This window comes from Mytilus edulis, chromosome 2, assembly GCF_963676685.1.
Source record: "Mytilus edulis chromosome 2, xbMytEdul2.2, whole genome shotgun sequence".
Classification (NCBI taxonomy): domain Eukaryota; kingdom Metazoa; phylum Mollusca; class Bivalvia; order Mytilida; family Mytilidae; genus Mytilus; species Mytilus edulis.
Window position 1 is genome coordinate 81,663,186 of NC_092345.1, and position 14,178 is coordinate 81,677,363.

General features: G+C 31.4%; 1 protein-coding gene across 1 annotated transcript in view; it reads left to right on the top strand.

Annotated features, from left to right (window-relative positions):
• The window catches only part of LOC139513129 (macrophage mannose receptor 1-like), a 64,977-nt gene that overhangs the window by 36,865 nt on the left and 13,934 nt on the right, over positions 1–14,178 (top strand). Inside the window, exons 25-31 of the mRNA XM_071301355.1 lie at positions 2,873–3,018; positions 5,899–6,092; positions 7,170–7,288; positions 8,515–8,723; positions 9,958–10,002; positions 12,516–12,694; positions 13,487–13,551. Coding sequence (XP_071157456.1) covers positions 2,873–3,018; positions 5,899–6,092; positions 7,170–7,288; positions 8,515–8,723; positions 9,958–10,002; positions 12,516–12,694; positions 13,487–13,551 — 957 coding nt within the window. The remainder of the gene's footprint in view (positions 1–2,872; positions 3,019–5,898; positions 6,093–7,169; positions 7,289–8,514; positions 8,724–9,957; positions 10,003–12,515; positions 12,695–13,486; positions 13,552–14,178) is intronic.

Here is a 14,178-nt window from a genome sequence, read left to right on the forward strand (position 1 = left end):
TCTATGTATAACTGCAGTGTGTAAATTTACAATATAAATTTTAAAACCTATTGAAATATTTTCTAGAGAATTATTCGAAAAAGCTTCCAAAATTTCATAAATTTGGTGCAAAATGACGGTGGGCATGGATAACATAAACAAGCTCCGTTGGAAATTGGTCTTGATACTATTTGGCTTCAATTTTTAGAATACAGTAATAAAGTACTAACACCACACATAACTGTTTTATCCAGGTTTTGATTATAAAAACTGGTAAATTTAGAAAATGTTAGTATTGTCGCCTATGGCAGAATAAATAGTATCGTTTTCCCTATACTTAAGATAGCAAGGGAAATCAAAATCAATCAGACTCCAGTCATATTATACTATTTTGATGCATTTGATAAGAACATTTGATTTTTATCACAAAGAATAGAAATTTTTATCTGAGAACAGTACTGTGTTGAGAAAAGTGCAGAGTCATCATAATAAGTCAAATTGATGGGTACTGATATAAAACTTTATTCTAGGGTGTCAATATTAACTATATTGTATAAACTGCACCAAACTATTGTTCTTTTGTATTTGTTTTCACCTTTTGCAATGATTAATTCAATTGGAAAACCCAGAATTCAAGTTGCGACAAATATTTTTAACTGAAATATTTGCCTTTTTTGCTGTGTAATTCCCTAAATGTATCAATTGGGTATTTCCCTTGACACAATCTATTAAAATTGGATATTGTCTGGTTAAGTTTGTGCTGTTTATATAGTAAGGCAGTATTTGGTCATACTAGAAGCATTTTCACTGTTAGAATTGTTCATCTAAGAAAAAAAGAGGCCCATTTGAGGCTAAATTTAGATAGAATTTATATTCTCCTGTGTAAAGAGTTGCTCACATTGTTGGCAATTCATGCAACAAATATTTCAATAGTGCTTCATTCTGTAGTTTCTATCTTTTATTATATCAGGCATATATAATTTGTCATTTTGTACTGTTTGAAAGGACCTTTGTTGGAATTTAATACTTCCAAGGGACATAATTCAGCTTTTTCATAGATTAATTCAGGCAACAAAGGCAACTTTACAGCTGAGTATTTTGCAGATTAAATGTTTTAAGTGTCTATTATCCTTGTTTTAATCATCTCAAGATAGAATAATGGATTTTATAACCAGCTCTAATATTTTGAACCACAATATGGCATAAACTAAAGCATCGAATGGAGATTAGTATGACAAATCTTGAATTTGTGCTTATGTTGTAAATTTTGGATAAAATGTATACAAATTGAATGGAACTGTCATTTCTATCTGTTTAAATGGATATGTTTATTATTCTTTTTAAATAAGATAAGATATAGTTGGATACAGGTTGTTTGTTAAGCCTTATCTGAAAGAAGTAGAGAAAGAGGTAAAACAGCATGTAGGGTTGGGGACATAAAATTATCCATGTTTCTTTAAGTAATGGGGACATACAAGTATTAATTATAGTCAAGGTTTCCACAATAACCCAGTATTGCATTGATGGTGTCATAAGAATTCTTTATAGCTTTCTGTCACAGTATAGGGAAAACGGTAGTATTACATTTTCCCAGCATTAGGTTGACCTTTTGTGTACCCAAGACAGGTGAAGGAAGTCAACTTAGGAGCGCTGTGGATGTAAGGGTACAATATATTTTTTTATTTATCTATGTATAACTGTATAACTGTTTTATCCAGGTTTTTATTAGAAAAACTGGTAAATTTAGAAAATGTTAGTATTGTCGCCTATGGCAGAATAAATAGTACCGTTTTCACTATAGTACTCTACGCATAGATATAAGAAGATGAGATATGAGTGTCAATGTGACAACCTTCCATCCAAGTGAAAAAACCTTCTTGATTTCGTAGAATTTAATATGTCTGAAACCGATGATTTCTTTCATTTCTCTTGTTGTCTCCGAAAATAATGTGGAGTGTTTCAATTTGAAATGATTAAGCTAAAGATTGTTACTCGTACCATCAGGTATACATTAATTTCATTCACATTGGTTTGCATTTCACCATTTTTGAGTTTGCATTTCGTTTAAAATATGACAAAGCCTTGCACGACGGAGATTGCACATTCAGATGTAGGTCTACACAATATAAGAAAAAAAAAATGAAATAATGAAGTTAGTCGTAAAATTTAATCGTATTACTGATTTAAAGTTACTGTTAAAAAACCATGTATACTAACTATGTTTCCTTAAGATCTTGCCCCGAGCTGAGAGACAAGTTATAATTAATTTTATAGTTTTGGATTAACAATAGCAATCTATATACTGGACAATTGATCTGTCTAATTAATTACCACGACGACAATTTTTAAAGAAAACATAACGATTTAATGATTTCAATACAAATTTATATCAAATCTATCAAAATATAAAAAAAAGTCCAGTCCGGTTAACCGGTTAGCGTTTTAGGTATTCGGTATTTGGTCGTTCAAACGGTTAACCCGTTAATCGGTTAATCGTTGACAACACTACTTATAAGTCAATAGTCCATTTGCCAATTACCGATTTGATTCTGTTATAACATATTTTTTAAACACATTACTTCCCTTTGTCAATCTTAGACTGGTTCTATACCGGCAAATATTGGCTTTTGCCAATGCAAAGTATGACGAATTGAAAATGATGTATCGGCGGTTTAACTAATTTTTCATGAAAAATAATTTCTGATGTTGTAAGTATACAGCTAAACATCAAATAAATGTAATTAAAAGATTTCAAAACCTTATAGATGAATCACATTACGCACAGGTAAATTTGCTCTTTCTGCTAGCTCTCCATTGTTAATCAAATCTAATGTCCCTCATAATTATTCAATTAAGATTGTTACTGCTATATACAATAATTCAATATTTACAGATATGTACAGTCATTTCTGGCTAGTTATATTGATACTAGAAAGGATAACTTCTGGATTGGTCTTTCTGATCAAGTAACTCCAGGAACATATGCATGGATTCAGGGCCAAGCTGATAAATTTACTTTCTGGAATAGTAATCATACTGGTAAACTATTTCTATAGATAATATTGAAAAAGAATCAAACACACTTACAGACCTAGTGTCGTTTTTATCATCTAATGATTTCAAAATGTATCAATTATAACTAATAATATCAATATCATGATTATAGCTTTTTCCTTCTGGCAATCGCTGAATGGGGTTCATAATGCATAAAAGAGGGACGAAAGATACCAAAGGGACAGTCAAACTCATAAATCTAAAACAAACTGACAACTCCATGGCTAAAAATGAAAAAGACAAACAGAAAAACAATAGTACACACGACACAACATAGAAAACTAAAGAATAAACAACACGAACCCCGGAAAAAACTAGGGGTGATCTCAGGTGCTCCGGAAGGGTAAGCAGATCCTGCTCCACATGTGGCACCCGTCGTGTTGCTTATGTGATTACAAATCCGGTAAATAGTCTAATTCGGTAGGTCATATTCATGAAAGGGAAGGGGATTGTAGTTACGACGTAAGGAACATATCCGATATCATTTGTGAAACGGTTATTCCATAACGGTCAACCAACTCGTGATGGCGTCCGTAAAATTTACGAAGGGATGATTTCAACTTCACTATTTGGAACTCTTGGTTTAATAGCTTCCATAAGTTTCATAATGTTTCTTGTAAATGACAGTCTTCCATTTATCCATAATACGATCGGTATTCAAAGCAAACCTCTTTCGTATTTTTTTAAAATCAAGATTGGAAATTCCTGTAAAAATGTCAATTATGAACAATACAAATATACAGCTTTCATATCGGATATTGTCTATCATCTCTCAAATTGATTGTTCATTGAAAAGAAATAAATAGGAACTGATACTTAGATCCTTCTTAAATGCAAACCATTGATGCCAATCTTCTTTACAAAATAAAAAAAACCCTTAAATATGTTCCTGATTTAATGATAAGTATGTTGAAAGCATCGACTATACCTATATATCACATGTTATGAACACAAGCTTTCACCACTACAATAAGGTTTTGCAGGATCTCAATAGACACGACTTAAAATACAAACCCTTATAATTGCATATGCGGAAGTTCCCAAATCATATATGATTTAGTTGTCCACGTTATACTTAATGAACTTCGCATTTCCAACCTCAATTTTCTTCAGAAATTGTTCGCTAAAGGACTAGTATACCATGAGCCTAAATTTAAAAACCGGAAACATATCTGTCAAATTAATGTTTCAGCTGTGTGTTACGTAAAACAATTGGCAAAACTTAGAAAAAAGATTTGATACTCTATCAAATGGTTAAAACTGTATGGTCGTTTAAAAAAAATTAAAACGACCTGTATGGGATGATGATCACTCGTACTACTTATATTTGCAAAGACCCAAATGATACAAAAACCTGTCTTCTAGGTTGTTGATCCCACAGAAAATTATCGAACCCACATATTTTTTTTCAAAATAGATAAATTGTTTGATGAAAGAATTATATATTAGTGATTTAGTTTGAAACAAAATCAGTCTGAATCTTCACATTCCTCTGTATGCTGAAAGAAGATTACCTCTCAACTGATTATGCAGACGTTGATACAATTAGGTCTCCTTCATATCTTAATCCCATACAAAAGTTGGCAATCGAGTTCTTTTTATTTGAAATCATACTTTTTATACAAAGTGATACTTTTAATTTTCTAATCATAAATTGTCGATCCCTATGTAGCCTTGGTCTAACAATTTTCCTTCAACAAACACCATCATAATTTAGTCTGTCCTTATGGAATATCTCTTTCTAAGATGACCAAGGCCATTTCACGTGACCACGATCCTGTCCAATGTTTTTGAAAAAATAAACTCTCAGACTGTTGTTTCTTATTAAACAGACGCGCGTTTCGTCTACAAAGGACTCATCAGTGACCCTCGTTCAAGCAGGAATATGAAAGTTGTTATCAAATAGTTGGTTTCTATGTTTTTTTGTGTTTATTTTATTTGCACTTCGGTGTTCTTGTTGTTCCTTTTTATTTTTCTCTTATAGCTGATGTGTATTCGTTGGTTTTGGTTTGTAAACCGGATTCGTTTTTACTCAATCGATGTATGACTTTAAAACATCGGTATACTACTGTTGCCTTAATTCAGAGGTTTTCTTTTTTTTTATTTTTCTTTCTGTGTGCTGGTGTTTGAACTGTTGTCTTTTTTTTACTTTTTTCTCTTTTTTCTTGGTGTTATCTCTATTCTAATCCGTCTTACGAATTCAGAGTGCACACATGCTATTGTTGTCCTCTTTTTATCGTCTTCGCTAGCCAAGGGTTAAGATCCAGTCTCCTTCTCTCCATCATTAACGGATTCAGATACAATTTCGGACCCACAAGGTAATGCTATTTATTGTCACTGGATGTATTAAATCAAACGGTCTTAAAGATGATCACGTGTAAATGTACAAAAAGTCTTTACACCTAAAAACCTTGGACGATTTTTAGCGACAAATTTAAAGTTCTTACTCAATTTATTGGAGTTCCTGAGTATGTCTCCAGCGCAAGTGCTTGAATGTCACCGTATATTTTTAGTTTTTGCTTCATGAAATTTGTAAACACTAGACACAATTTTTTTGACACCTAAACTCTGAAAAGAAATCTAGGCCGCCATTGTTTAGGAATGATAAAGTCGGCTTGGGCATGATTTTTATCTACTGATAGAAGGGGCACCATTTTCACCAAAAATATTGGCTTAATCTGGCAAGGGTGAGAGGACCGTTGCCTAGCGAAGATGTCTTTTAATGAATGTTTAATGAAAGGCTTTAAAAGCAGAATGAATTATTCTTGAAGAATAATAAATATCCAATCGGCAAGGAAAGAGTATATAATAAATCATTTATTTACATATAGTTTATATTATAGTTTAGGCTTTAAATTTATGTAGGAAATGAACGAAACACTTGTGTTGTCATGAGAACTATGCATCCTATTGGTTTGTGGGACAACAAACAATGTACTGAGAGTCACAATTACATTTGTGAGACACCAAGAACAGGTTTTACACCTGCGCCAACTACAGCACCTAAAATTCTTCCTTGCCCACCAGGCTGGAAATCTTTTGCAACATTTTGTTACCAGGTATTTATTACAAACATAGTTCTTTAGAGTTAATGGCACTTGTGGCCAAAGCATATTTCATGATTTGACTTCATTAAGAGCTCAAAATTTGAAAACCAGGGATGCTTACTAAGCAATTAGTCACTTTTGGATCTTAACTTGTTTCAAATCATAAATAAAGTTATGAGAAAATTGCCTTTATTTAATACTTCAAACATATTCTTCAATTTTCTTAACTTGTTGATACATTCAAACGTTCTTTGTTTTTGTATAGTTATTGCAAAAGATTAACAAAAATTATAAGATGCCTTCATGTTTATTAACAATTCAAATGACTCATAAATAAATTAAACATTTTTATCAAATCTTAGAAACCAACATTAAATTGAGAAAGGAAATGGGGAATGTGTCAAAGCGACAACAACCCGACCAAAGAGCAGACAACAGCCGAAGGCCACCAATTGGTATTTAATGTAGCGAGAAACTTCCGCACCCGTAGGCGGACTTGCCTGGACTTGTATAAATAAAACATTTGAACAAATTTTTGTGGGATTTTTAGCATTACAATAATGTTTTTTTGGCCATTTGTCGTTTGAAGCCAAGTTGATGACTTGATTATACAAAAAAGCCTTTACTTCGACAATATGACAGTAGATCATGATATATACCCATTTTAAACAATATTCATCTTCAACAAAATAGGGGAAGCCTATCTGGAGTTTTTCTTAACGTATTGGCAAAATTTGTCCTATTTCATCGTAATAAAAACAGTTTTAGGAATCTAGGAAAATTATAGGAAATCGGATATGTGATGCTATAAAAGCAAGAACAAATTACGACTGAAAGTATGAGATGTGAAATAAATTCAATATAACAACAGCAAAACGAAGCAAAACCTAGAGAAATCTAGATATTTCTTCGATGTAAAATTTGGTTATGATCTTTCTTTGACTTTCATCCTAATACTTAATTAAATATACGGACTCCCAGACATTTTTATCTACATTTCTTTAAAATAGAAATAAGAAATTCACAATACATAATATCATGCACAATACTGATGCCATAGCTATTAGTTTTGTTGTACTATATTTTCAGTTGTATAATCAGAGAATGACTTGGCTTCAAGGTCGTGATTATTGTAATGGTTTGGGAGGTGACCTTGTAAGTATACAGAGTCAACCGGAGGCAGATTTTATAAAGTCAAATTATATTTCGTAAGTAAAAAAAATATTTTAATGCGTGAATATAAAAAAGAGTATTTGGTATGATTTCTAATGAGAAAACCCCCCACAACAGACAAAATGACACAAAAATTAACAGCTATAGATCACCGTACTGCCTTTAACAATGACTAAATTTCATACCGGATATTCATCTATAAAAGGCCCCGTATTCACGAATGTAAACAAATTCAAACGAGATATCTAACGTTCTGATTAACGTACAAAACATTAATGAAAAGAAATATGCAACACAGCAACAAAAGACAACCACATACATACAGAATGTGGCGGGTAAAACATATAACCGTATAGATTATAATGACACATTTACATGTATATGTGCATCAGTATATGAAATTATGATTGAATACTTTTTTTTATGGGTAATGTCCCTTTATACTTAAAATTTGAGCCTTAATATATTGCGGCAATAGTTTATCATCGCAAATCCTCCGAAACCACATAACAGAATTTTAAGAACCTGTACTTTTTGAAGACATAATCTGTTGATTTGGATATCCAAAAGAAATGTTTTCAGCTGACTTATTTAGGAGTTATCAAATTTTATCTAAGGAATTTGATTAGATTTTGTTTGCCTAGTGATTATGCAAGGGGGAGGGGGTCTTAAAGTATGGAAGTGTTCTCACAAGGGTTCTTTGATTGATTCTGTTAGAAGACTTGTGAATGAAACAGTTAAGACTAAGTTCATGAAATGTCCAAAGATTTTTTCAATGAGTTGTCAGAATAAGGTTTTTATTGCAGAACTGTTATAGTCTTGTTTCGACTTATGGACATTTCTTAAAGCCAAGGACGAATCAAATTGAGTTGCTGTCTTTGACATATACCACCATCCTTTCATTCTCATCACTGGAGAAACGCTGACCGAAGTATATTGTTCCTAAAGTTGTGACGAAATCAAGCATAGGAAGATTCTTAAAATCATATTAATTAGTATACCACAGGCAACGAAGTTCAACCGTTAATCTGTTGTCTTTTAGACTATAAGTTCATCAGTCCGTCTGTCCGTCCTGTTCTTGTCGTTGCAACATTTTGACATCGCAACTCCTCTGAAACAGCACAACCGAATTCACGAAACTGAATCCGATGTGTTATTGATTATATTACAATAGTATGCATGATGATGAATTCGACATACATACCATTCTGTTTATAATTTAGATATAAGACGTGTCAATATTGAATTTTCTGTTAAACAGGCGGAACACTGTCTGGCTTGGAATAAATGACTGGGATGTTGAAAATGTATGGGTATGGAGTGACAAGTCTGCAGTAACCTTTACTGCATGGAATCGGGGTGAACCAAATAATTACAACAATGAAGATTGTGCAATGATTGTACAAAACGGAAAATGGGTTGATATTAATTGTTTTGCAAAACAATTAGTAATTTGTAAAAGACTTATGGGTAATATTAATAATCTGTGTACTTTATTTCTGTTTTTTTTTTAAACGAAATTTATTAGTTACATCTAAAAGTCTTCTTTACTTAAATAATTTTTTTGATTGACTATTTTCAGATTGTTTTAATCGTAAATCATGCAGACATTTTTTCAAATGCTATCATATTACAAAATATCACATTTCGGATATAAAAAAAACGTTTACCTACAAATATATCTTTGATTACCTAAAAATCTACAGTCATGCTGAAAATATTTATCTTTAAATCTTACCACTAAAACTACACAAACTCTTTTTTTTGATAACCTGTGTATTCGTTATATTAGATAATTATGTTTGATAATCTTCATGGTAAGCCTATAAATTGATTATTCTGACATTGTATACAAATGTTTTAGGTACTGGTATTTGTTGTAATGATTAATTGTTTATTCTTATAATGACTAGAACAATTATTAAACCTACGAAATTATCGCATTATTCAAATTATATTCCTTTTATTGACAAATGAACAGTTTTTTATAATATTGAGTGTTTTGTGAAGTACTAAAATGGCCAGTTCAAAGACAGGTTTCGGGTTAAAGATATGATACAAGGCCTGATACAGTAATATGTTTAACACAAATTAACATCCTTACAAAATACATCATATCACAAAATATAATTTTGTGTAAGGCCTTTCTCATATCAAGATCTCCAAATGAGACTATTTTGGCACTTATGCCATTTTGAACTGAATGCCAGTAGTTAAAAGCCCCAATACAAATTTGTAAGACAAAATTCTTGTAACATAGATATATGACAGACTAAATATATTTTGTAAACCTGAAAGATGTCAACTATAGGACCCTTTTCAAGGAATTCAAGGAACAAAAAAGTGGTCTGTCATGTATGATACCATTTTCATTGATACCCTTATGAAGGTTAAAAGGTGTGATACTGTGTTTAAGAAATGCCCAATGGTACTTTAAGGATGTTCCCTTGTCATGATTTGCAATTTTTGTCAGATTTTCGGGATCCTTTGGTTTCATACATTTGAAATTTAAATTACCTCCTACATACATACTTGTAAAGTTTTTAAACGTGTTATGTGCATTATCAATGTGAAAGAACACATAAATTTTAATCTACTAGTAATCAAGAATTTTAAAATGCAATTGCTTCAATTCTAAGTTCATATATTGCTATCATAACTGTTCCATGATGATCTGATAAGTGTATAAGTGTATGTTTTGCAGGTACACCTTTTGTGACAACCGCTACACCTCCAATAGGAATCACTTGTAAGTTATTTTCAATAATTACAGTATACCTCTTTCATACTAATTAACAAAAAGTACTTGTGCATTAACACGATTATATCTTAATAAAATATAATAAGTTATACTAAAATTATTCTCGTTTTAGCACAGTGCTCTCGACCAATGACATTGTACGTTTTGATGTATCTTATTTGTGAAGATTTAATGTAACTCATATTATGAATAAGGGATTTTCTTTTGTTCATGCATACTTACAGTTCAAAACATTTTTTTTTCTAAAGAAACAGAGACTTCCCCGAAGCACATTTATCATCCTGAAAGATTAATAATTGATACTGACTACAAGTTGAATTTCGAATCAAACAAACAAATCTTTATAATTTGAATGTTACTGGTGCAATAAAATTAGTACATTTAATGTGTTTAGTCCCCTACCGACATAGCCTAAGGTTAAGGTCATTTGGCCTCACACAAACACAAGTAATCAGTTTTTCATACTTTTATAGACATTTTATGCGAAGTACAATGGTTTTTAAGCAATAGGAGACTATGTATCGCCGTGCAATACTCTCAGAATGCTTGCTATGTAAATATTGATAACGTCAACGTTACAATTGCAATGAAAAAAAAATATAAAATAAGAACATTTTTAAGATAAAATTTGTATACCTAAATATTTAGTAAATACGGCTACCAAATCTCAGATTACTGGATGATTTTGATATTGAACAGGACTGACGTAATATACATTATAACTGTTACAAAATAAGAAAAATCTTCCGTACACAAAACGTTTGTAAAGCAACATTATAAGCTAAAAATAGTTTGAGACATCGATTTTGAATTATGTTGGCTAAATTTGTATTTTAGATTACCTTTAAACATTATGATATTAATTTGAACGCATAAAATAGTTAATTCCATTTCATATCTCATATGAGTGAACTATTAGATAGGTTGAACAAGGCTTTCCATTTTGAATTTTCCTTGGAGTGCGATGTTTTATTAATTTTTTTCTTACACTCGGAGGACTAGGACACAGAATTATATTTACGACACCTGGAACATGACGTAACCTGTGAAACTGATATTTCATAACAGTCAAACATTTCTTGATGGCGTCTGTAATATTTACGAAAGAATGATTTTAAACTCAGCACTAAAAACTGTGGGTTTAATAGTTGCCTTGTGAGCAATGAACCTTTTTGAAAGAAAAAATTATAATAATACAAGCCTTGCAATATCATATCAACTAAGAGGCATATAAGCGTTCCTGAAATGGTGCTACACAGAAATGGAAAGCTCACAAATAGAATCTGAAATCATATCTTTTGTTGTGAAGTTCTGTTTTCTACCGACTCTTATTTTCAAATTCTAGATGTTAGCCAGAATATGAGGCAGGCTTAACTCTATCCTTTATCTCGAGTTTTTTTTTAGGTTAGATGCTTTAAACATAGTCACCAATGGTTGAATTATTTAGTGAGAGAATATTTGATAGTTTTCGTTTCTTTTAAAAATAAAGGCAACAGTAGTATACCACTGTTCGAAATTCATCAATCGAAAGAGAAAAAAAATCTGGGTTACAAACTAAAACTGAGGGAAACGTTTCAAATATAAGAGAACTACGACACAACAGAAACACAACATTAAAATGTAACACACACAGAAACAAACTGTAATATAACAATGGCCATTTTCCTGACTTGGAAAAGGGCATTAAAAAAACTGGAATATACTCAACACTTAAGATTGGATTCAATTCTTTTTTTAAGATTAATCATTCAATTATCATTTAAAAAATGAAATCATCTTCCCCACAAAATATATCCAGGCGCTGTAAAAAGTAAAATCACAAAAATACTGAACTTAGAGGAAAATCTAATCGGAAAATCCATAATCACATGGCGAAATCAAATAACAAAACATATCAAAAACGAGAATCAAGAACTGTCTTATTCCTGACTTGGTACAGGCATTTTCAAATGTAGAAAATGGTGGATTGAACCTGGTTTTATAGCGCTAACCCTCTCACTTTGATGACAGTCTCATCAAATTCCGTTATATTTACAATGATGCGTGAACTAAACAGACATGATAAATAAAATAGGCAAATATGTAAATGAAATCGTCATTCAAACCGTTATATGCTATTATTTGGTTCCCCTGTTAATATCACATAAGTCTATTACCTGCGACTCTACGATATATCATTCAATTTTCTAGTATTGCTCTAGTTACTTGCATACACAAAATACCGAACAAACAAAACGGAAAAGGCACTTGTTCTCTAAACATTATCGATTGGATAAGGACACAATCTTTTTCTTTATCCTTTCAACTGACCTTGAATATATCGAAAAAGATTCTAAAAAGTTAAAAAAACGAAATCAAAAATATATAGGCCACGTAAAAGTATTACATAGAAATATAAAATCATGGAAGTTGTCTCAAAAGGAGTTGAAGTATATTATAAGAGACAGCAAACCAACATCACGAAAACATCTGGAAATGACAAGTATTTTTTTGTTTTACAGCAATTGCATGCGGTGTAGAAAGTATGTGGTTGTTCTACAATGGTTCATGCTACATGACAAGTCCTGTTGGTAGACATTCACAATTAAGTTGGTATGACGCCCGAAAGTACTGTAACAGCTTTGGTTCTGACTTAGCTAGCATCCATACAAACGATGAGAACAGTTTTGTGTATTCTATAGTAAGTTATTGTCTGGACCTTTGAAATAGTAACACTTTGAATATGATTTAGTTTCCTGACAAATTAATCCTTGGTAAGTAAGAATAAAAAACACGTAAATTTTGCATGCTTACTAGCCTTTTCAAGTATATTTTCACGTAAAAGAAATATTTACAATGAAAAAAACTTTTGCATAACACTCAGAAACGTTTCCATCCAATCCACCAAAACCAAAACGTCATCGGTTTATGTAACTTTTTCCTCGAAACATCTCTGAAAGATGTTGGACGCCCAAACGTGTCAATAAGTACGAGAGACTATTATGTTTTTATGATGATGCTTAGAACGCATATCCAAACTTTATACCTGGTTCTTTCTGTGTAAATTGCGGCTTTCCTTAACTTCACAATTAGAAAAAATATTTTCAAGGGACTTTTAAGGTCAATAAATGAATATTTATTTGGGGGAGTTCTAGAGGGTAGGTGTTGTTTATTCTTTAGTTTTCTATGTTGTGTTGTGTGTACTATTGTTTTTCTGTTTGTCTTTTTCATTTTTAGCCATGGCGTTGTCAGTTTGTTTTGGATTTATGAGTTTGACTGTCCCTTTGGTATCTTTCGTCCCTCTTTTACTAGAAGTGCACAAGTATTCTCAATTCCTAATTAAAAGACAAATTTCCACAAAGGGTCAAAAGTCATATCGAGATCAACATGCAGTCTTGAAGATTGTATATGTGTTTAATGAAAAGGCGAAGACCTACATTAACACTTTCAAAAGGTTCAACAGATTAATTGTTACTTATTATCTCTTTTTTAGGCAAAGAAGAATAAAGAAGAATATTGGATTGGATTAAATGAACTGGAAAATCCTGGAAAATTGAAGTTGGTATTGCTTTTCAAACATTTAGAATAAGGCAGATTTTAAAGTTATACAAAGGACTTTTAAAGGGGCATAGTGACACATAATATTGATTTTTGAAGATGAATTTTTGAACTGTTGTTTACAATTGCTCTAAAACTTGGAAATCAATTAAAGATAGACAAATTAAGGTAACAACCAAAAGCGAAACTAATCGTAAGAAACCAAATTATAGTTCTACTTATGAATTCTAGAACTATAATCTGATCTGATCTATAAACGTTTTGTGGAATGTCATAAACATTGAAGAAAAATCCCTTTGGAAATACTTAGAACAAACTGCACATAATTATGATGCATTAAAACAAAACAAAATACCTTTTTATTATTCCTTCAAACTATATCTTTGATTAGGAACTTAATGTAAGTTGCTAAAAATATAGTTCATTGTACATAGTGAGTAGGAGTATAATTATGTATCAATACGTATATCAGCTACAAACGACAGGTTTGAATGTTCTTCGAAAATTCGTCGATATTTATGAATTATTTTAGTTTAACCTGGAAATTATAACATCGCTCCTAAAAAAGACCAATTGGAAAAATTGAAATTGGAGACGTCGCTGCAAAATATTACATATTAAAATTAT